This window comes from Cololabis saira, chromosome 24 (assembly GCF_033807715.1).
Source record: "Cololabis saira isolate AMF1-May2022 chromosome 24, fColSai1.1, whole genome shotgun sequence".
Taxonomy (NCBI): Eukaryota; Metazoa; Chordata; class Actinopteri; order Beloniformes; family Belonidae; genus Cololabis; species Cololabis saira.
In genome coordinates, this window is record NC_084610.1 from 21,772,101 (window position 1) to 21,797,407 (window position 25,307).

A 25,307-nucleotide genomic window follows, 5' to 3' on the forward strand; every position below is an offset into this window, starting at 1 on the left:
TGTTAAGATTAGATGAGATCTTTATTTGTCATTGTTATATAACAACGAAATAAAAAAAAAATAAACGTGACTGAATATAAATATTAATGCACATACAAATAGGATATATGTGTTTTATAATCATTACTTTAATATAAAGGAAATCTTTTATATTTTTAAATACTTTATGTAAGTGTGAAACCTCCAGACGGACTGATGCAGGACCCCATGCAGCCACCAGGGGGCCCCAGAGCTGCAGGACCGGCTCCAGGACCAGCTGAGCAGAGGGGGGTCAAGACCTGCTCAGGAGTTAAGAGCCTTTTCTGGTCAACTCAGTTATCAAGTCACCGTTTCTGAGTTTTCCCCCTTAAAACAGTCACAACATCCCCTATCATTTATACGCTGACGACGTCCAACTGCATTTGTCTGCTCAGCCAGGTGAAGTTACAAAGCTATCCATACTCCAAGACTGTATTGGTGCAATAAGAAATTGGACGGCAGACAACTATTTGCAGCTAAACGACAGCAAAACTGAGGTTCTGGGTTTTGCTCCAGATAAGATTACTCCGCTAGTTCTCAATTCAATTCAATTCTATTTTATTTATATAGCGTCTAATACAACAAAAGTTGTCTCTAGACGCTTTCCAGAGACCCAGAACATAAACATAAACATAAACCCCCGAGCAGTTATTACATAAACAATGGCAGGTAAAAACTCCCCTAATGGGAGAAAAACCTTAAGCCAAACAGTGGCAAGGAAAAACTCCCCTTTAGGAGGGAAGAAACCTTGAGCAGGACCAGGATCATAAGGGGGGACCCTCCTGCCGAGGGCCAGACTGGTGGGTCAGGGACGGCAACAGCACAGCAGGCAGGTGGAAGCAGCAACAGGATGAACGGGGGTGGGGACCGCAGGCCAGCACGCAGCTCCCGAAGCTCCGGCCCAATCAGCAAGTCCCAGGTTGGGTGCAGGGTCGGGGAAAGGTTGGGAAGGGGCAGGGCCAGGGAGAGGAGTCTTGAGGGACGAACCTTCTCCCCCACCTGCCTGGGCCGTTACCCTGCCCCTCTCACTCCCACGCTGCAGGATCCGGTGTTTTGCATTCAGAGATGCTCTTTGCCACCAGCAGAAGATGCTGCAACATGAACAAAAGAGAAAAAAGAGAAGGGAAGGGGGGGCCAGCACAAGAAACTACAGGAGCGACTCTAACACACTAGAGTTTACACTACCTAGAGATTTACCAACACCAGCTAGAGGTTTACTAAACACTAACTATTCTCCAAAGTATAGAGGGAATGCACATGACGTCACAGATGTGACTTCACAGCGGGTTTCGCCCACTGAGTGTCAGAAAGACTGAGTGGCAGCGTAAACTTTCAGTTTGAGCAACTGGAAAACATCTAAAATGGTAAAGAGCTGTTGTGTGATAGACTGTACTCGTAGATTTAGCAAGAAATCGGAGTTATCATTTTACAGACTGCCGAAAAATAAGCTTAAGAGAGACAAATGGATCACTGCAATTCACAGAAACAACTGGATTCCAGGCACCGAAACGTGGATTTGCGGTTCCCATTTTGTATCAGGTAATGTTGGATTTTTGGGTAGCTAACGTTAAACGGTCGAATCATAAAGTTCGGTGTCCTCATCACTTTAATTTCGCCAACAAATCCTGCCTTGAAGTCGGACCAAGCGTCAAGACTTTTGTATGCCTTCAAGCTTTGCTTTGTGTATTTCCCCGGCGTAGAAATTAAGTACATATAAATATCAGGAAACTGGATTGGTGGCCAAATATTAATGTCCATGAACCACTGGTTCTTGGTAACTGTACCAAATATTAATGTCCATGGACCACTGGTTCTTGGTAACTGTACCAAATATTAATGTCCATGGACCACTGGTTCTTGGTAACTGTACCAAATATTAATGTCCATGGACCACTGGTTCTTGGTAACTGTACCAAATATTAATGTCCATGGACCACTGGTTCTTGGTAACTGTACCAAATATTAATGTCCATGGACCACTGGTTCTTGGTAACTGTACCAAATATTAATGTCCATGGACCACTGGTTCTTGGGGTAACTGTACGGGTCACTGTCAAGTCCAACTGCCTTTAATTTAAGCCCATAATTGGCTGTTATCCCGTCTCCTCCACTAGTTGCAGCTGTTTTTACCACTCATTGCAGTAAGGGGGCTAGTCCAGTGGGAATGTGACGTCAATGCAAACCCTCTATCAGCCTTTCCACTGCTGCTCACTCCAACCTGCGCAATTTGGGGTTAATATTTGACCAATCCCTATCATTTGCCTCCCACATTAAACAGTTGACTAGATGCTTCTTTCACTGACGTAACATCAGGAAACTGAGATACATAGTTTCCGCCACTGAAAGTGAAACGCTCAAACATGCTTTCATTTCATCCCGGATGACTTCTGCAACGCACTTTTCACTGCACCCAGTTCTTCTGCTCTGGATCACCTACAGTATTGAAAAAATCATACTCAAGTATCAAAAGTAAAAGTACAAGTATTTTATAGTACGCATGAAAAGAAGCAACACAACCAAAAATTATCCTTCCCTTGCTTTTTTTATTTCACTTTCAGGTGAATGAAATGTGGTATAGAATACAACACCAAAAATAAACTGTCTTTCTTGCAAAATATAATTCCTTAAAGGGGACATATTATGAAAAACACATTTTTTCTTGTTTTAACATATATAAAGTGGTCTCCCCTCACCCTGCCAGCTCAGGGGAGACAAAATACCATGAATGTCTGCAAGGTCTTTGACCCCCCCCTTACAGAGTCCCCCAGTGTCACGTGATTTTTTTTGAACCGATTAGAGGTTCGGCCTCCGCTGCTGAAACCACGCCCACAACCAGCTCTCTCCGCCGGCTGGAGCGGTCCTTCTTTGACCCAGTCGGACGCGGCGCCGCGGCGGAGCGGATCCGGGTTAAATCATCCAGGTTCCCGGGTGGTTTGGGAGCTGGGTCCTCGGGGGTCTGTCCCAGGTCGGATCAGCTTCACCCTCCGAGATTTTCAGCCAAATCTGTCGGTTTGATCCCCGGTAACGGGCGATGCGCAGAGGATGCGCCCCGGAGCCGATCTGTGCGCCGGGCGCCCGCCGTGGGGTTGCGGTTGTATGATCTTTGCAAGGGCTAAGTATTTAGCTTAGCTCCGGAGCCCCGGCGCCGCATACGGAGCTGCGGGGGCTTCTCACGACCGGACCGTCGAGGAGCCCCGGGCTCGGGGCTCTATTGGTACCGTAATACATTTTTCTTCTGTGGTTTCAGATCTTTCAAGCACCTGGAGCTGTTCACATTCAGAAGACGCGCGGTCCTTCCTTGAGCCAGCAATAGTGCATACATTTTATTTATATATTTTAACAATAAAGTTGCCATTTGGAAAATTCAGTGTTGTGATTTCTTTACAGTTACATGATTCATTTGTCTTGTAACATAAGAAGTGAAATGATGAGGAATTGGAGTAAATAACTGTGGTGTAATTAAATTCAATCTTCCTGTGTGAAGACGAGGTGACTAAAGGCTGATTTATGGTTCCGCGTTACACCAACGCAGAGCCTACGGCGTAGGTACGCGTCGATTTAACGCAGAACCGTGGACACACTTTGCTATGTAGCCGCTGCTATTCTGCCCGGAGCAACGCTTTGTCTCCTCCCCTCCTACACGTCATTCAAGCAGCCAATCAGCGCAGAGCCTCATTATCATACCCCCCCCCGCCCTGAAAATGAAGCACAGAAAAAGGCTTTATTATCTGTAAAACTATAGACATGGCCCAGAGGCTGAATTTCTGATTTAGGTAGAAAAAACAAGCTTTTGATTGTTTTTAAGACATTCAAGGCCTGTTTAAAATATACATTAAATGCCATAATATGTCCCCTTTAAGTTACTTTAATTTGTAACGAGTAACGAGGTGGCAAATGTGAAAGTAACGAAGTAAAAGTATATTTTTGAACTTTTAAATGTAGTGTAGTAAAACTAAAAAAAAACGCAAGTAAAGTACAAATCCTCAAAAAATACTACTTAAGTAGTGTAACGAAGTACATCTACTTTGTTTCTATGCACGTCTGAGGATTAGTCTTAAACCTGAGATATACTTGCTGTTGGTGCTTTTGTTCACGTTCGTTCTCGTGCACCACCAACCGCAACGTTGCTTGTGTAGTACGCGAGGAGAGCGCGTAGTACCGGCGGTGACCGATAGGGGGCAGTAAGCAGAGCAACAGTTGGAAAAGTGATTCAATATTTATATTTAATCACTTTTATATTATGTAGCAGCGAGAACTGCAGGCCGCGTATGCGTTCAGTGTCTTCTTGAGAACGTGCACGTCAATGCGTCGAATGAACGCAGGATACTCGATACTGCAAGTATTTATCAGACTTTATACTAAAGGTTAGTTGGAATCTGGAACTTGGAAATATGTTTTCAATTCCTTCCAGACCGACGTCACTTCTCTCAGAGCGTTGCTGATGTCGTTCCCTCTTGACCCAGAGACCCTGGGCTGCTCCATCGATGGTCTTGTTGTGTTTCCTGGTGTCCCCCGGGTGGCCCCGGGTGGCCCCGGGTGGCCCCGGGTCCCGGAGGAGACCCAGGAATGGCGGGAATGCTCCGCGTCACCTGGAAACCTGTGGTAGCCTCACCTGGCCTCGTCCCGGGCTGTCAATCACGCGTCCCTCCCAGGTATGAGAGCCAGCGTGAGTGTTTATTTAGAAGATGTGCAGGTGTGTGTGTGTGTGTGTGTGTGTGTGTGTGTGTGTGTGTGTGTGTGTGCACGGTAGCAGACAGGTTCAGGTGTAATCCATGACATTTGAGTCACACCTGCCTCAGCTGTGAGTCACCTCAGCGCTGACTCCGCCCCCCCTGCTGTAGCTCCGCCCCCTCTCGTTGTGTAACCATAAACACACGCCGGCCCGACGGTGACGTCAGCAGCTTCAGCGACTTGTTTCACAAGCGTGCTCGTTCGCGTGCCAGGGCGGGGCGTCGCCTCGGTGATGTCACAGCAGCAGCCAATCAGCTGCAGACGGGTCGGCTGTCAATCAAACCTGAGGTCATCCTGTCGATGCGTCAACACATTCTCCTCATCCTCATCAGGTCACGCTGGCTCGCAGGCCCAGGGTCAGTTTGGTTCTGGATCAGGGCTCTGCACTGCAAAACCTCAAAATCTTACCAGGAATATTTGTCTTATTTCTAGTTTAAAAAAAGAATGAGTGATGGCTTGAGAAAGGTCGATGACCGAAACGTTTGCCCAATAAAACACTAGTCTGGTGAGAAGAACGTGTTTTCTTTTTTCAAATTGGCTGCAGCTTTCCTCCTCCGACGCACCTTTCTGCATATCCGGTGTGCAAAAAGTTTTCTACTTTCTTATTTCTAGTTAAAATGTCTAATTCTTAGTCAAAAAATCTCATTACACTTAAAACAAGAGTCATTACCAGAAAAATAACTTGTTATTTGACATTTGACAATTTTCACCTGTTTCAAGTAAATTTTCACTTGAAATAAGTAGAAAAATCTGCCAGTGGGACAAGATTTATCTTCTCATTACGAGCAAAAAAATCTTGCTTTTACTTGTTTCAAGTAAATTTTCAAAGAAAATGCAAAAAAAATCTTGTTCCACTGGCAGATTTTTCTACTTATTTTAAGTGAAAATCTACTTGAAACAGGTGAAAATTGTTGTTTTTTTCCAGTGATGAGTCGTGTTTTAAGTGTAATGAGATTTTTTTTGAGTAGAAATTAGACATTTTAACTAGAAATAAGACAGATATTCTTGTTAAGATTTTGAGTTTTTGCAGTGTGGATCAGGGTTCTGGACCAGGATTCTACACTGCAAAAACTCAAAATCTTACCAGGAATATTTGTCTTATTTCTAGTTAAAATTTCTAATTTCTAATTTCTAGTCAAAAAATGTCATTACACTTAAAACAAAAGTCATTACCAGAAAAATAACTTGTTATTTGACAATTTTCACCTGTTTCAAGTAAATTTTCAAAAAAAGAATGCAAAAAAAATCTTGTTCCACTGGCAAATTGTTCTACTTATTTTAAGTAAAAATCTACTTGAAACAGGTGAAAATTGTTGTTTTTTCCAGTGATGAGGGCCCCTTCATCGCTGCTTGCAGCTTTAATTTCTAGTTAAAATGTCTCATTCTTAGTCAAAAAAAAATCTCATTACACTTAAAACAAGACTCATCACTGGAAAAAAACAACAATTTTCACCTGTTTCAAGTAGATTTTCACTTAAAATAAGTAGAAAAATCTGCCAGTGGAACAAGATTTTTTTGCTTGTAATGAGAAGATAAATCTTGTCACACTGGTAGATTTTTCTACTTATTTCAAGTGAAAATTTACTTGAAACAGGTGAAAATTGTCAAATAAGTTATTTTTCTGGTAATGACTCTTGTTGTAAGTGTAATGAGATTTCTTTTGACTAGAAATGAGACATTTTAACTAGAAATGAGACAAATAATCCTGGTAAGATTTTGAGTTTTTGCAGTGTGGATCAGGATTCTGGATCAGGATTCTGGATCAGGATTCTGGATCAGGGCTCTGCTCTGCAAAAACTCAAAATCTAAGCAAGCAGCGATGAACGGGCCCTTGCGCGTGCAGTTTTCACCCATAAAGGTCAAGGACTCAAAACCGAGTCTGATGACACCACCCATGACTCTTTATGTCAAACCATTGAAAAGTTATGGCAGAAAGTAGGAACTATCAACAAATTTTTGGCGTCAATTTTCACCTGTTTCAAATACATTTTCAAAAAAAATGCAAAAAAATCTTGTTCCACTTGCAGATTTTTCAACTTATTTTAAGTGAAAATCTACTTGAAACAGGTGAAAATTGTTGTTTTTTCCAGGGATGAGTCTTGTTTTAAGTGTAATGAGATTTTTTTTGACAAAAAATTAGACATCTTAACTAGAAATGAGACAAATATTCTATTAAATATTCTATTAAAACCTGCTGCAGGAAGCTGCTGACGTTCATCAGTGCGGTGAGACGAATGAAAGCTGCAGCCAAAACCGCAGCAGAGCTGGTCGGACTACACCCACACACACACACACACACACACACACACACACACACACACACACACACACGTGTGTGTGCTGACGGTTGTGCTGGAACGACCGGGGGCCATGTTTGGGCTCCCGGAGCCGCGAGCAGACAGACGGATCATTACGCCGTGGCAGGAGCTGCTATTATCACTGCAGCTGCGTGTTATTACTTAAGCCGTCGCCGCGGCAACGCTGATCCCAACGGTGCTGCTGCAAACATGTTTGCAATTTTTATAAAAACACAGAGAGAAAAAAAAAGAAATCAATCAACATGTTTTAAAACGTTCACAACTTAGCGTTCTAAATATGGAAGTGTGTGTGTGCTTGTGTGTGCATGTGTGTGTCAGACAAAACAAACTATTCATCATGAAGCTGAAACTGTGCGGCAGCCAAAATCAACAAATGTGCAATGTGGTTCTCCTTGTTGGAGAGAATAATAATTCATCCAGCAGGCCCCGCCCCTTTCTGCTGTCAATCCACGATGACATCACAGGTGTCTCCGGAGGACGCCGGCCCTGACCAGCATCCCTCCACCACCGTGCTCCAGTGGGTCTGAGCTGGTTCTGCTGGTTCTGGACGTGAAGCATTGACTTAAACGGTCGTTTTATAAGGTGTTTCCTCAAGACCGCTGCTGATGTCTTTCTCTCTTGGCATTGAGTTAAATCTGATTTAAAATGAGTAAAAAATGACCATGTAAACACCTAATTCTGAATGAAAATGGCCATTCTGAATTAAACTTAATTCTGAAGTAAGTGGCTGGTTTATTCTGATTTTAAATCCGAATAGAATAATTCCGCGATTATGTATACTATCGGTGCGTCCGAAATGCCGTACTAAAAAGTATATACTAAAAAGTATACTTAAGTTCGGCACACTTTTGAGTAAATATCAGTAGTATGCATTAATTGTGTGTCCTCTCATGTACAGCACTTTGTTATAGCTGTGGTTATTTTAAAGCGCTTTATAAATAAAGTTGAGTTGAGTTGAGTAATTCGGACGTACTATTAAGAGCGCACACGGCACTTCCTGCCGTTGGGAGGAAGTGACGTGTCACACCAGCAGCAGTAGCAGCTCTCCGCTATTTCCCGTTTATTCTGGCCGAAACAAGATGAGATTATATAATATTATTATATATGAATATTATAATATTAATATTATATAATAATATTATTATACTTATGACATATACGTATCACTGAGCAACCAAACAACGCTGCATTGCATTGTGGGAAGTTTCTGCTTAGCTAGTGTCCATCAATCCACGCTAAAAAATCTCTCCGGAATGAGTATGGATAGTACGTACTAATGTTTCGGACGCATTAAAAAATCTCACATACTCATTTTGCTACTCATTAGGGTGGAAGTATGCAATTTTGGACGCAGCCAAAGTGTCAAGATGGCAGCACGCAGTAAACGCTGGTCAAGAGCAGAGACCATTTATTTAATAAATAGCTTGGAGGATCTGGAAATAATTAAAAGAACAGATGGAAACAGGAAACATGAAAATTGTGAGCTTTTCAAAGTTGTAGCGGCTAAGTTTGTTTTTTTCTTCCAGTAGACGTAACTTCCGGTCCGCCCCCTATCCAATCAGAACCTTCCCAACCCCCAGACCTTAAGAGGAATTGGATAAGCAGATCAAACATGTTTTCCATGTAAACCTCAATTCAGAATGACTATTTCCATGTAAACTCCAAGGAAAATTACGGAGCCCCTGCATTAATAACTCGTGGCCACAAGTTAGTAATACGTGGCCACTCATTATTTTATTTTTTTCAAATGTCACATGTTATTACTACACTCGCCATGACAATACTCTTGCTCTTTAATATAAATAGACTATAATTACCGTTATTAATGATGAATAACCATCCCACCAAGGAAGTTGCATCCACGAAGTCCAGACAGTAGGTTATAATGCCATGCACGAGTTATTAATGCGTGGCCACGAGTTATTTTATTTTTTTCAAATGTCACCAGAGGGGCTCCGTAGAAAATAGTTTAATTCGGAATTATTTAATTCGGAATTAAAAAACATCATGTAACCGTGGCCACTGTGTTAACACACACCTGGAGGCTCCAGACCTGTTTTGTTTAAAGGAGCATGAGGCTCCTTTTAAGAAATGAGACTCTCTAGCGCCACCCTTCACCACGACGGCCGTTGGGGGTACTGCAGCCAACAGTGAAGCCGGCCCGGGAGAACGGGGAGAACGCACATGCAGCGTCATGTGACGTCACATCCGCAGCCCAGCGCAGGAAATTCGGGACCGAATTGCAGCACATTTTGCAGCACACAGCCTGTTCAAGGCAACGGAGAGATACACTAGAGGGATCATTCTTTTGGGTTTGGAACGCTTCATCTGACATTATTACTAGAAAACTTAAAACGTATACGAATTCTTTTCATAAATCCTGCCTCAATCCTGCCTCAATCTCCTTTAACATTTCTTACCTTTATTTTGAAGGTGACCAGACAGGAAACCTGCCCAGCGGCGCCCCCCGCTGGCCGGTGCAGGTTCTGGACCCGGACCTTCGTGCGGGTTCTCCTCGTGCAGGTGTCGGTATTGGAGGAATTTCCTGGGCTTTAATTAGCGGCGGGGAGGGAGAGGCGCGGAGTGACGCACCTTTGAGCAGATATTTGAGCGGCGGCGTTGGCAGGTGAGTCACACACGGAGGTTTCAGACCTGCAGGTCCGCCGGGTTTCAGCACGTCATGTGGTTGAAACGCTGCTCACAGGAGACGCCTGGATCTGCTGCTGATCTGGGCTGATCACTGGTATTGATCATCATCAATGATCATCGTCGATGAACTGATCATCATCATTGATAAACTGATCATCATCATCGATGAACTGATCATGATCATTGTTACATGGTGCAGCATCCTCTGCCGGTGGCGAAGAGCATCTCTGAATGCAAAACACCGGATCCTGCAGCGTGGGAGTGAGAGGGGCGAAGGAGAAGGTTTGTCCGTCAAAACTCCTCTCCTTGGCCCTGCCCCTTCTCAACCTTTCCCCGACCCTGCACCCCAACCTGGGACTTGCTGATTGGGCCGGAGCTTCGGGAGCTACGTGCTGGCCTGCGGTCCCCACCCCCGGTCATCCCGTTGTAAGTGTAAACTCTAGTGTGTTAGAGTCGCTCCTGTAGTTTCTTGTGCTGGCCCCCCCTTTTCTCTCTTTTTTCTCTTTTGTCCATGTTGCAGCATCCTCTGCCGGTGGCGAAGAGCATCTCTGAATGCAAAACACCGGATACTGCAGTGTGGGAGTGAGAGGGGCAGGGTAACGGCCCCTTTAGGGCAGGGGAGAAGGTTCGTCCCTCAAGACTCCTCTCCCTGGCCCTGCCCCTTCTCAACCTTTCCCCGACCCTGCACCCCAACCTGGGACTTGACGATTGGGCCGGAGCTTTGGGAGCTGAGTTTTTCTTGCCACTTTTTGGCTTAAGGTTTTTCTCCCATTAGGGGAGTTTTTACCTGCCATTGTTTATGTAATAATTGCTCGGGGGTTTATGTTTATGTTGATGTTTATGTTTATGTTTATGTTCATGTTCTGGATCTCTGGAAAGCGTCTAGAGACAACATCTGTTGTATTAGACACTATATAAATAAAATTGAATTGAATTGAATTGAATCATTGATAAACTGATCATCATGATCATTGATAAACTGATCATCAGTATTGATGAAGTGATCATCAGTATTAATTGAACTGATCATCAGTATTGATGAACTGATCATCAGTATTGATGAAGTGATCATCAGTATTAATTGAACTGATCATCAGTATTGATGAACTGATCATCAGTATTGATGAACTGATCATCAGCAGGAGTTCAGACCTCAAGTGAAGCAGGTGAGTCAGGGCCCAGTGGGTGAAGTAGGTGTATCCATCGCCTCTGTGCAGGAGGCGCAGGTTCAAATCCCCGTCTGTTGGAAGGTTCGGGGGGGTGTTCCCCCCCGGGAAATTTTTTGAGCATAATGCATTTAAATGCATCAATCTGGTGAACTTTGGAAAGCTAGAATAACAATAATAGGGTGTCTGCTGCCTTAACTTACCTTGGAAACATAGATATCCTCTCCGGAGCTTCTCTACCCGGCTAAACTTATTCTCCGCTCCTCTGTTTGTGTGTGAGCACAGAGCATGCACAGCCTTCACCGCTGATTGGCTGTTTCCCGTGCCCGTCTCTGTGTGTAACCAATCACATGGTGCTGTGGGCGGGACATTGCTGCACAGTGCAGTGACTGCAAGCAGAGACGCGGCTGCATCAACCCCAAAATAATGCAGTTATTTAAAAATGTTACTTTTTTATATTATTATTGTTTTATATATATACGAGAGGTCCCGGATCTGCCCAAATAAGTCCCAGAACACAGGGAGGCCAAAATCGAGAGGTGCCGGATCCTGTTCCGGCAGGATCCGGCACAAATTAACCCCTGACTGAGAGTTCCTGCTGAAGGAAACATCTACTGACAGTTCCTGCTGAAGGAAACATCTACTGGGATGCTAACGGTGGATCTACAAGCCGTTGAAACAACGGGGTTCTTTGGAGTTCGCCAGCATCTGAGCCAAAATAAGCAGAGAACGGAAGAGAAAAGTCACTGTTTGGCAAATACTTATATCAAATATGCGTCTTTATTACCTTCCGTATGTACATATTGCAGACTGGGGGGCCACTTCAACAATATAAATATACTGGAATATATACGATTATAATGTACCTTTAAATGCATGTTTGACATCATCTGCTCAGGGTGGACTTGAGGGGCACAGGAAATAAAGTCGGTGGTCTGTCGTCCACATAGCAACGAGTATAAACGTGTTCTCAGGTTTGGTTCTGGAGCAGTGAGGTCCAGTTACCCCTGCTGGGCACCGGTGGTGTTGCAGCGTCCATGTGGGTCCATTCCAGCTCAGAGGACACATGCAAACTAACTGTTCATGACGAGCTACTGAGCACAGGAAAGGACGGAGGTCCAGGACTACGTTAGTCCAAGTGAGTCCAAAAAAACAGGCCAGATGAGTCGGCGAATGCAAAATCAAGACACTTGCTTTGTCAGATCAGTCCAGCAGAAGTCAGGATTACATCCAAATGTGCCGCAAGTCTTCAGAAAGTTGTTGGCTGTTGGATATAAAGAGTCTGATGGGAGGAGAGCCTCCACATCCTGGGAGAGATTCTGCTGCTCCTCCGACAGGACGGTCATCGCTGGGTTCCAAACACAACTTCCTGTCCAGAGTCTGCAAGAAAGAGATCAGGAAAATGATTGGTTCACTCAAACAAAATAAGAAAGACGTAAATGCATCATCACGTAAACGTAGAGCTTGAACAGGGCAGTGCTTCGTGAACACATGCGTGTCATAGCGTGTTGCTGCCACTTGGGGGCGCTCTGTAAAAGCTGTGGACCACTCTGATGTTGCGTGATGTTGATTAATAAAGTCGCACACTTCAGTTGTTTTGGTCATTAAAGAAACTTTACAAATCTAGATACAGATCTAGGGTGATTACCAAATTATTTTAGCTTGAAACAGCTTGAAGATTGGTCAAGGAATGGTGGGTCAGGGACATCTCTTCATTGAGGGAGGTGGGTCGAGGACATCTGACGAGTACTGACAGGAATCAGAGTGCAGGTTTACTCGTAGTTCCTAGAGTATCTAAATGTAGATTTGGAGGGCTGGCGTTCTGCTATCAGGCACCATTACTTTGGAAGCAACTTCCAATCTGGGTTAAGGAGGCTGACACCACCTCCACCTTTAAAACTAAACTTAAAACTTTTCTGTTTAGTAAAGCCTATAGTTAGTGTTTAGTAAACCTCTAGCTGGTGTTGGTAAATCGCTAGGTAGTGTAAACTCTAGTGTGCCAGAGTCGCTCCTGTAGTTTCTTGTGCTGGCCCCCCCTTCTCTTCTCTTTTCTCTCTTTTGTACATGGTGCAGCATCCTCTGCCGGTGGCGAAGAGAATCTCTGAATGCACAACACCGGATCCTGCAGCGTGGGAGTGAGAGGGGCAGGGTAACGGCCCCTTTTGGGCGGGGGAGAAGGTTTGTCCGTCAAGACTCCTCTCCCTGACCCTGCCCCTTCTCAACCTTTCCCCGACCCCGAACCCCAACCTGGGGCTTGATGATTGGGCCGGAGTTTCGGGAGCTGCGTGTTGGCCTGTGGTCCCCACCCCTGGTCATCCCGTTGCTGCTTCCACCTGCCTGCTGTGCTGCTGACGCCCCCGACCCCCAGTCTGGCCTTCGGCAGGAGGGTCCCCCCTTATGAGCCTGGTCCTGCTCAAGGTTTCTTCCTTCCTAAAGGGGAGTTTTTCTTGCCACTGTTTGGCTTAAGGTTTTTCTCCCACTAGGGGAGTTTTTACCTGCCATTGTTTATGTAATAATTGCTCGGGGGTTTATGTTCTGGGTCTCTGGAAAGCGTCTGGAGACAACTTTTGTTGTATTAGACGCTATATAAATAAAATTGAATTGAAATAAAATTGAATTGAATTGCTCGTTGAAGGAGATGGATCGTGGACAGGTGATTTGAGGACAGGTGGTTCGGGGATATCTGCTCAGAAAGGGAGGTGGGTCAAGGACAGGTGGACCGAGGACAGGTAGGTCAGGGACATTGTTCGTTGAGGGAGGAACTGGGTTGGGTGGAGTTGGGTGGAATCAGCTCCTACAGCTGAGCTTCATAAGCAGTCTCCAGGAACCCGTGGTCCCTGTCACAGAGTGGTTTTTAGATGGTTTATGAAGAAGACGGAGGCAGTAGAGATCTTCCAGGCGTCCATAAATGTGTCCTCACCCTCCCGAGAAACCAAATGACCTCAAATCAAAGCAGGAGGTCACGGGACATCATGACCTTAACAGTTCGGGTTTCAAAGATACGTACAGGTTCCACAGGATCTTGATATTGAAGAAAGTCCAACAGGTTCTTCAGGTTCCACGTGTCACTCAGACTTTCCCTGCAGGTCTTACAGGTTGTACCGACTGAAATCTAGGAGCTCCAGATGTTTGACTTGAACCCCGTCAGTCTGGCCGCCGACTCTATGACCTCTACGGCTTCTGACTGAATCAACCTCCAACCTAAATCACATAAGATGAAGGATAGGACATATTTGTAGACGTCTAGATGTTCTGGAGGATCTTCTTCTGCTCTGGCAGTCGTCGTCAATGAACGTGCCTCCCTCCTACTTCTCCCCTCTGTGGGGTTGCCGGTGGCCTGGGTTCCGGGTTCTTCCTTGTCGGCCTCTGGTCTCGCGGGTGGCGGGGTTGCTCCCCGCTCTCCCCCACTATAGATACACTTCAGGTGGAACTTTGTTTGGTTTATTACACACACACACACACACACACACACACACACACACACACACACACACACACACACACACACACACACACACACACACACACACACACACACACACACACACACACACACACACACACACACACACACACACACACGATCATATACATACACACACACGTACGCGTACGCATACACATATACACACACACACACACACACACACTCGCATGATCATATACATACACGCATACACACACATAGACATACACCGGCTTGTTCACCTGCATGCTGGCTCTCTAGTTTTTGGGGTTAGGTAGCGGTAGCGGTAGCTTAGCTCAGACTGCGATCAGATCTCAAGATTTGGGTCGATTGCTGTTCGTGTTTTCGTCGGCTCCGTGCCGGTTTCGTGTTTTGTTTGTGGTTTTTTGTTGCAGATTTCCAGTGCTTGACGTGTGTCTCCGTGTGTTCCTGCTTCCTGGATTGGCAGTGGATGTCGTCACCCCCCCCCCCCCACCCCAAAAAAAAAAAAAATCACTGGGTTTGTATGTGTATATTTATGTATGTGTATGCATATGTATGCGTATATATATGTATATATATTAAATATAGTAATAATGCACATATATATACCGTTGGTTTCTACCTTCATGGTATCAATCATTAATATGTGTGCAGACAAGGTAAAAAAAAAAAAAAAAAAAAAGAACTTGACATCCGAAGAGATAAAACAACCGTCTATACTCGGTTGACGAGGGCCGACAGCTTAGTTATCGGGTGGGTTCTGTCCCAACAAGAGGGACCTTTACTACAATGTTTTCATTATCTCTGGGGGGGGGGCCCTGCAACATCTAACAACATGTAAGGGTCTTCAAGGGTCCCTCAAATGCCGCCGTCGTCTTATCTCTGCATCATCTCAACGTCCTGAGGCTCGGGAGGGCGTTTGAGTGAAGTCAAAGCCCCGAACGCACCGGGCCTCTGGTTGAACCGGTCACATGGTTGAGCTGTCGGAGCATTCTTGAATGTTCTTAAGAGGCTCTCGCCTCTGCAGCCTCGGCGGTGCTCGTCAAGGTCAACGTGAGTCCTCTGGGCGCTGCCTCTGAACGCCACAGAGTCCACATTGTGCTGGAGATGTTTATGGCCTCCTGCAGTCTTGTGGTGCTGCTGGCCGGCGGCACCGTCCTGCGCCCTCAAACACGTCCCATAACGATGCGCTTCTTTGTCCTCCTTCAACCGAGAGGAAGGAGAAGCGTCTTGTTGTTGTCAAACGTCTGAGCCTGGAGCCCCGGGGGTTCTGCTTAGGGTCGCCACCCGTCCCGTAAAATATGGAATTGTCCTTTATTTGAGAAAAAAATGTTGCGTCCCGTATTGAACTAATACGGGACACGATTTGTACCGTATTTTCATTAACTTTTACACCATATTCAAGTTGAATTATTGAAATAAGTTAACTTTTACACCATATTCTAGTTGAATTATTGAAATAAGTTAACTTTTACACCATATTCTAGTTGAATTATTGAAATAAATTAACTTTTACACCATATTCTAGTTGAATTATTGAAATAAATTAACTTTTACACAATATTCTAGTTGAATTATTGAAATAAATTAACTTTTACACCATATTCTAGTTGAATTATTGAAATAAATTAACCTTTGCACCATGTTCTATATGAATTATTGAAATAAGTTAACTTTTAAACCATATTCTAGTTGAATTATTGAAATAAGTTAACTTTTACACCATATTCTAGTTGAATTATTGAAATAAGTTAACTTTTACACCATATTCTAGTTGAATTATTGAAATAAATTAACTTTTACACCATATTCTAGTTGAATTATTGAAATAAGTTAACTTTTACACCATATTCTAGTTGAATTATTGAAATAAGTTAACTTTTACACCATATTCTAGTTGAATTATTGAAATAAATTAACTTTTACACCATATTCTAGTTGAATTATAGAAATAAATTAACCTTTACACCATATTCTATATGAATTATTGAAATAAGTTAACTTTTACACCATATTCTAGTTGAATTATTGAAATAAGTTAACTTTTACACCATATTCTAGTTGAATTATTGAAATAAGTTAACTTTTACACCATATTCTAGTTGAATTATTGAAATAAGTTAACTTTTACACCATATTCTAGTTGAATTATTGAAATAAATTAACTTTTACACCATATTCTAGTTGAATTATTGAAATAAATTAACTTTTACACCATATTCTAGTTGAATTATTGAAATAAATTAACTTTTACACCATATTCTAGTTGAATTATTGAAATAAGTTAACTTTTACACCATATTCTAGTTGAATTATTGAAATAAGTTAACTTTTACACCATATTCTAGTTGAATTATTGAAATAAGTTAACTTTTACACCATATTCTAGTTGAATTATTGAAATAAATTAACCTTTACACCATATTCTATATGAATTATTGAAATAAGTTAACTTTTACACCATATTCTAGTTTAATTATTGAAATAAATGAACCTTTACACCATATTCTATATGAATTATTGAAATAAGTTAACTTTTACACCATATTCTAGTTGAATTATTGAAATAAATTAACTTTTACACCATATTCTAGTTGAATTATTGAAATAAATTAACTTTTACACCATATTCTTCACCTGTAGGCTATATTATACATCTTGGCTGATGTGGACATACGTAGCATAGGAGGCTATTTCAGTTGCTAGTATGGTTGTCTGTCTCTACAGTCATGCAAGTTCAATGCTATTAAAGCACTTTAAATCAAAGCATTTTGTTTTTTCATATAAAATAAACACATTTTTATTCAGTTTAGAAGTTTTGGGGCTTTTTTTTGGGTCCTGCGCTGCTGAAATCAGGGCGTCCCTTATTTCTATTTCTGAAAGGTGGAAACCCTAGTTCTGCTGGGGATCATTTGAATCCCTTCATTCATCGCCGGGACTCATTAAGTTCTGCTGCGACGCTCCCCGAGCCCCAGCCCCGGCACCGGCTCTTCCCGGGGTACCTGGGGTAAACGCCGCAGCGTCGCGGTGCTAGCATGAGTGCGGGTGCTCGGCCTTACCGTCTTTACCGGGGTGCGTCTATCTCTCCACACAACGAGGGCTCCTGGCCAGTTGAGTCAGCAGACGAGCACATCTTTTATAATCTGCAGGGGAGCAGAACAACAAAGCTCGGTTATGCACCAGTTTCTAAAAGCAGCCAGGACCTGCAGCGGCAGCATCACGAGGACCAGGATGTGCGTAGCCTAGCCTAGCATGAGTGTGGGGGGGCAGGGGGACCCGGCGGGGCGGCCCGGAGCCGGAGCTGACTCAAGAATGCTGCGAATGCCTTTCCCCAACTACAATACAGCGATTCATGGAACTTTGAGGGCAGTTATGTTAACGTTTGTTTATTTATCGGCCTACAAAAACAATGCTGCAATCTTATCGGCTGTGAATCTCGTAGAAATCATCTGATTCTATTTTGGCTTGAAAGGCAAATACGACCCGAGGCTGGCGCCGATTCCAACCACTGGGGGCAGTAGCGAGTACCCCGACCGCTGCACGGGGTTGAGGAGCTACAGACAGAGGTGTCAAAAGTATTCCCATTCATTACTCAGGTAGAAGTATAGATACTAGAGTTTAAAAATACTCCTGTAGAAGTTGAAGTATCAACTCAAGTTTTTTACTCAAGTAAAAGTATAAAAGTACTGGTTTCAAAACTACTTAAAGTATAAAAGTAAAAGTAATGTAAGGGGGAAAAAAGCCATTAAGGACAAAAGCCATTGAAAATGAATGTATCTTAGTATAATGCAAATATATTAAAGAACCATATATGTGTACCATATAAGTATTGTTAAGGTGCAAAAAGTCAAACTTCAGAGGCATGTTATCATTTATCCTAACCTTTATTGGAATGTACATCCAAGTTTAGTTGCAGGAATCTGAGGGAACGGATGTAAGAACAAAACTGGACAAGAACATCTGAAACAACCACAACCAAATTCACTCTATCCGGATGGAGCAATTTAACTGGATAGTTTTTATTAAAGGCCGAAATGAAATAGAGTAACGAGGCTGTTTTTAAAATGTAAGGAGTAAAAAGTACAGATAATTGCGTGAAAATGTAAGGAGTAAAAGTAGAAAGTCGTCTGAAAAATAATTACTCCAGTGAAGTATAGATAACCAAAATTTCTACTTAAGTAAGGTAACGAAGTATTTGTACTTTGTTACTTGACACCTCTGGGTACAGGACGGTTGGTTTCCAGGAGTAAACCTCTTCTTCTAAAAGAACCTGGAAGCAGGACTGAGGTCCTCAAACCTGGACCTGAACAACCAGGGGCGCAGCTTGTGAACAGGCAAGGCAGGCAACTGCTTGGGGCCCCAAGTTGTTGGGGAGGCCCATGAGGCCCAAAAAAAAAAAAAAAAAAAAAAAAAAAAAATTATTTTAATAATTACTTTTATTACAAAAGTGTTTCCTATCAGGGGTTTTGAGGACTAAAAAAGTATTGAAGGCTGTTTTTACTGTACAGATCTCAAAATGTGGTAACCGCAATGACCACATCCTCCTCCTTAAAAAAAAAAACTATACACAGTGTCGTGTGTGTAAATTAGCAGTGTGTAAATAAATATAAATTTCATAAAGTTTTCGTTGGTGTCAGTTTATTATAACCAGTGTTGGGGTAGTTACTCAAAAAAAGTAATCCATTACATATTACTAGTTACTTTTAAAAAAAGTAATCCCTTACACCACTTAGTTACTGGTTGCTGAAAGTAACTAGTTACATTACTAGTTACATTACTTTTGGATTACTCCGCAATATCACCTGAGCTGCACCATAACTCGATAACTCGCCAATGAACAACATTTACAGGACTGTCTCAGAAAATTAGAATATTGTGATTTTCTGTAATGCAATTACAAAAACAAAAATGTGATACATTCTGGATTCATTACAAATCAACTGAAATATTGCAAGCCTTTTATTATTTTAATATTGCTGATCATGGTTTACAGCTTAAGAAAACTCAAATATCCTATCTCAAATATATTTGAGATATTATATTCTGGGAATCTTAATCTTAAACTGTAAACCATAATCAGCAATATTAAAATAATAAAAGGCTTGCAATATTTCAGTTGATTTGTAATGAATCCAGAATGTATCACATTTTTGTTTTTTTTAATTGCATAACAGAAAATAAAGAACTTTATCACAATATTCTAATTTTCTGAGACAGTCCTGTAGTTGGAACTTTATTACTGCAGTGCCCAGATCAGCACCAGAAGTCCCGTAAAATCCCGTAAAATCCCGTAAAATCCCGTAAGATCACGTTAAAGGCTGATTAATGGTTCTGCGTTACACCAACGCAGAATTTACGGCGTAGGGTACGCGGCGACGCGCACCGTACGGTGTGTGTCGCCGCGTACCCTACGCCGTAGCACTGCGTCGATTTAACGCGGAACCATAAATCAGCCTCAAGTCAGACAAGTGTTGCAGCGCAACGCGTAAAGACGCATGAAAGGCAAGTTTGATTTTCTTTTCTGTTCTCCCGTTCTACATGTAGTTGAAAAGCTTAAAGTAACTAAAGTAACGTATTTTTTCTTGTCTTAGAGTAACTATAACGGGATTACCCAAATTACAACTGTAACGCGTTACATTACTGCGTTACTGGCGAATGTAATCTCGTTACACCCAACAATGATTATAACATAACGGTGATGAACGCTGGTTTGAGGGGCCCCCTAGAAATTTTTGCCTAGGGCCCCAACAGACCCTAGAATCGCCTCTGTGAACAACCCAGCAGACGTCTGGAACCAGGTCCTCTGGACACATAAGACCAACGTGGACATGTTTAGTCTTCATGTCCAGAACCATGTTTGGAGGGAACCAGCAGAACCACCTCAGACCCGCTGAAGCACGGAGGTGGAGGGATGCTGGTCTGGACCTGGACCCCTGTCAGTCACAAGGGAACCAGGAACTCCTCTGTGGACCAGAGTCTTCTAGAGCAGTGGTTCCCAACCTTTTTTCCTTGTCCCCCCCTACTTGTGTCTAAGACCAGCCGGGCCCCCGACCCGTACGTACTAGCACCAAAAGAGTAAAGTTATTTGTTACAAACCTTTAATTGAAAAAATGAACATTAATTCTGTTTTTTTGATACATTTCTCTTTGGTTTACCCCGTACTTTGTTTTTCTCACCTTCATTTTATGTCACCAATGTACAAAATACGCACAAAAAATAATTGCAAGGACATAAAAATATTTCTGAAAAATGTCTCTTTTAATATGAGAGCAAATTTTTTTTTACATTTTTCCTTTAACAACTTAAACACGATTAAATGTTGAATAATTATATAATAATACGTTTTTATCCTGATAAATTACTTAGTATTTTAAAATGACCAGAATATTTCTAAGTGGGTTTATACAGAGACTTGGATTACTGTATTCCATTAGGTGTGTTATTAGGATTTTTTTATTTATTTAACAAGTGTAAATATAATTTTTACAACTGCATAATTTCAAAGCAGACAAAGTTTCGCGCACCCCCAGAGATCTCTGGCGCCCCCCCAGGGGGGGCCCGGACCCCAGGTTGGGAGACACTGGTATAGAGACACATGTGAGGACGTCTGTCTGACTAATGAAGATCTGGTCAAATTCCAGACCTGAACCAGACCTGGACCTGGTCCGAGACCTTACTATAGTGTTGCATTTGCAGATATAAATACCTGATTAATAATAATGATATTGTTGTAACTGGCTCTCCCACAAATCTGTCATATTTATATCCGTTTTATTTTTATAAAGAATACCACAAACTAAATCTGGAGAATATTTAGTCTTTAATTTTTGTTCTATTTTTATAAAAATACCACAAACTGAATCTGGGGAATATTTAGTCTTTAATTTCTGTTTTATTTTTATAAAAATACCACAAAACTAAAGCTTGGGAATATTTAGTCTTTAATTTATGTTTTATTTTTATTAAAAAAAAAAAAACACAAACTGAATCTGGGGAGTATTCAGTCTCTACAGAAACCAGTGAGTTGGAGAATGAGATCAGAGCCGACACGGAGAGACTTAAGTTCTTCACACGCGTGGAGATCCTGGGCAGTGCCGTGAACGTAGGCGCCGCTGCCGGGTTTTAGTGCCTATTCAGGGTTTTCACGGCTCATTGAGTCCTTCCCCGAGTACACAGCCGCGGTGCAGCTAAGACAACTGAACTTAAGTAAACAGTTTCCATCTCTGTTATCTGACGGCATCAGCCAGTAAACCCTCAGCTGTGTGTAAACAGTCGCCGGACGAGTCTGAACCCGTCCGGCTCCTGGGACTTTCACCTTCAACTGAAACACCGCAGCTGCTGCTGCTGCTGCTGTTAATGCAGCTGCTGCTGCTGCTGCTGCTGCAGCTGGTGTTTCAGCTGCAGCTACTGCTGCTGCTGCTGCTGCATCTGCAGCTGCTGCTGCTGCTGCTGCTGCTGCAGCTACTGCTGCTGCTGCTGCACCGCACGCACGTGCACCCGAGCCCACCCTGGCTGCTATTATGGGATGGATAAACGCCGTGGACAGGGACGCCAACGCAGCGCTTTGACTAGGCCTGTGTTGAAAAAAATCGATTTCCCAATTCTAAATCGATTCTCATATTAATTCCTAAAAATCGATTAATATATCGATTTTTTTTTTATTTTATTTTTTTTTAAATTTTATTTATTTATGTATTATTTTTTTTTCATCATTACATTTTTTTGTTTATCCCCAAAAAAGGAATGTTTTGTTGGACACGAGAATAACTGGTGCCATGTTTTTGCCTTTAAACATGTTTAAAGGTATGAAAACATTAAAGTGTTAGGTTATAATTGCATAAATTGTGTATATTTCATTACTTTATATACTGTCTTGGGGTTACATTTGCAAAAAATGATAAAAACCAAATGCTCAAAAATTAAAAACCAAAATAGACCGAAAATGGAACAATGCTGCCCTGGATCTGTTTGGTAATTCTGCCACATGATGTTTCTGAAAGCAGTTCTATCAGCATTCTGGGAGCTGATTGGTCCTTACAGCATCATTAGCTGCCAATACTTGCTGTTGAATCTCAATATAATACTGGTAGTAATATCTTGCAGAACTACAGTCATATAATTCATGCAACAGCTCAAAAAACTGTTTTAATAACACGATCGATTCTGAATCTTAAGAATCAGAATCGAATCGATTCTTGACAAGAACCAGACCTGCAGGTCCTCTACAGACCATCAGGGTCCAAATCAAGACTGTACGCCCCACTATAGTCCATCTGGGTCCAGATCCAGACCTGCAGGTCCAAATGTTGAACTTTGCAGCAGAAATCAACACATCTACGTCTGGTTTAAGACGGTTTCGGTCTCCAACCCCGGAGTTCACGTCCTCCCCGACAGGAGCTCCGAGAGTTCAGATTCACCTCATCAGGTGAAAGTGGGCGTGGTCGTTGATTGACAGGTGCATTGCAGTTTAAAGTGCAGTTGGGAACTTCCAGCGTATAACGTTACAACCGCCTGAACGACTGTTTCACATCCAGTTGTCCTGAAGCGGTGGCGTGTGAACGTTTATGTGAGGCTTAGCTTGGGGGGGGGGTTGGGTTGTCTGGCGTGTGATTGACAGTCTGTAAACACGCCCCCCGGCTCTGTAGAGGCAGGTGGTGCCAGAAAACACGAGAACCGCCATTAAGAAACAGTCCATGTGTGATTTACTGTTCTGCTGTCACTCTAAAGTCTCCAGTTATACATAAAAATGCTGCGTCATATTATTTTACCTGATGAAGAACATAAATATGGAGCTAGAACAGTCTCATAATTCACAAATGCACACGTCGATCCACAAATGCACAGGACAAAAGGAAGGAAGGGAGGAAGGAAGGAAGGAAGGAAGGAAGGAAGAAAGAAAGAAAGAAAGAAAGAAAGAAAGAAAGAAAGAAAGAAAGAAAGAAAGAAAGAAAGAAAGAAAGAAAGAAAGAAAGAAAGAAAGAAAGAAAGAAAGAAAGAAGAAGAAAGAAAGAAAGAAAGAAAGAAAGAAAGAAAGAAAGAAAGAAAGAAAGAAAGAAAGAAAGAAAGAAAGAAGGAAGGAAGGAAGGAAGGAAGGAAGGAAGGAAGGAAGGAAGGAAGGAAGGAAGGAAGGATGGATGGATGGAAAGATATGAGCCTGAAGAAAGAAAGAAAGAAAGAAAGAAAGAAATGAGCCAGAAAGAAAGAAAGAAAGAAAGAAAGAAAGACAGAAATGAGACAGAAAGAAAGAAAGAAAGAAAGAAAGAAAGAAAGAAAGAAAGAAAGAAAGAAAGAAAGGAAGGAAGGAAGGAAGGAAGGAAGGAAGGAAGGAAGGAAGGATGGATGGATGGAAAGATATGAGCCTGAAAGAAAGAAAGAAAGAAAGAAAGAAATGAGCCAGAAAGAAAGAAAGAAAGAAAGAAAGAAAGACAGAAATGAGACAGAAAGAAAGAAAGAAAGAAAGAAAGACAGAAATGAGACAGAAAGAAAGAAAGAAAGAAAGAAAGAAAGAAAGAAAGAAAGAAAGAAAGAAAGAAAGAAGAAAGAAATGAGCCAGAAAGAAAGAAAGAAAGAAAGAAAGAAAGAAAGACAGAAATGAGACAGAAAGAAAGAAAGAAAGAAAGAAAGAAAGAAAGAAAGAAAGAAAGAAAGAAAGAAAGAAAGAAAGAAAGAAAGAAAGAAAGAAAGAAGAAAGAAAGAAAGAAAGAAAGAAAGAAAGAAATAATTCACAAATGCACAGGACAGAATGAAGGAAGGAAGGAAGGAAGGAAGGAAGGAAGGAAGGAAGGAAGGAAGGGAGAGAGAAAAGAAGGAAGGAAGGGAGGAAGGAAGGAAGGAAGAGAGAAAAGAAGGAAGGAAAGAAGGGAGGAAAGAAGGGAGAAAAGAAGGAAGGAAGGAAGAAAATAAGAAAGGAAGGAAGGAAGGAAGGAAGGAAGGAAGGAAGGAAGGAAGGAAGGAAGGAAGGAAGGAAGGAAGGAAGGAAGGAAGGAAGGAAGAAAAGAAGAAAGGAAGGAAGGAAGGAAGGAAGGAAGGAAGGAAGGAAGGAAGGAAGGGAGAGAGAAAAGAAGGAAGGAAGGGAGGAAAGAAGGAAGGAAGGGAGGAAAGAAGGAAGGAAGAGAGAAAAGAAGGAAGGAAGGAAAGAAGGAAGGAAGGAAGGAAGGGAGGAAAGAAGGGAGAAAAGAAGGAAGGAAGGAAGAAAATAAGAAAGGAAGGAAGGAAGGAAGGAAGGAAGGAAGGAAGGAAGGAAGGAAGGAAGAAAAGAAGAAAGGAAGGGAGGAAAGAAGGAAGGAAGGGAGGAAAGAAGGAAGGAAGAGAGAAAAGAAGGAAGGAAGGAAAGAAGGAAGGAAGGAAGGAAGGGAGGAAAGAAGGAAGGAAGGGAGGAAAGAAGGAAGGAAGAGAGAAAAGAAGGAAGGAAGGAAAGAAGGAAGGAAGGAAGGAAGGGAGGAAAGAAGGGAGAAAAGAAGGAAGGAAGGAAGAAAATAAGAAAGGAAGGAAGGAAGGAAGGAAGGAAGGAAGGAAGGAAGGAAGGAAGGAAGGAAGGAAGGAAGGAAGGAAGGAAGGAAGGAAGGAAGGAAGGAAGGAAGGAAGAAAAGAAGAAAGGAAGGAAGGAAGGAAGGAAGGAAGGAAGGAAGGATGGATGGATGGATGGATGGATGGAAAGAAATGAGCCAGAAAGAAAGAAAGAAAGAAAGAAAGAAAGAAAGAAAGAAAGAAAGAAATGAGCCAGAAAGAAAGAAAGAAAGAAAGAAAGAAAGAAAGAAAGAAAGAAAGAAAGAAAGAAAGAAAGAAAGAAAGAAAGAAAGAAAGAAAGAATTCACAAATGCACACGTCGATCTGCAAATGCACAGAACAATTTACACGTGCGTAGGACAAGATACACAAATGTATTTTTGATGCACACACAAATATAACCTGATTTACAAAAGTTTTTTTGTCTTTGAGCTGCGCTGGATTTGCGTGTGACTTTTGAGACTCCCCTGA

General features: G+C 42.3%; 1 protein-coding gene across 1 annotated transcript in view; it reads right to left on the minus strand.

The window, feature by feature from the left end:
* Positions 1-11,652: 11,652 nt before the first annotated feature.
* alkal2b (ALK and LTK ligand 2b) overlaps positions 11,653-25,307 on the minus strand; it is a 29,369-nt gene continuing 15,714 nt past the window's right edge. The window contains exons 5-6 of the mRNA XM_061716033.1: positions 17,390-17,473; positions 11,653-12,262 (exon numbers count right to left, since the gene is read on the minus strand). Of these exons, the coding sequence (XP_061572017.1) occupies positions 17,409-17,473 (65 nt within the window). The 3' untranslated portion in view covers positions 11,653-12,262; positions 17,390-17,408. The remainder of the gene's footprint in view (positions 12,263-17,389; positions 17,474-25,307) is intronic.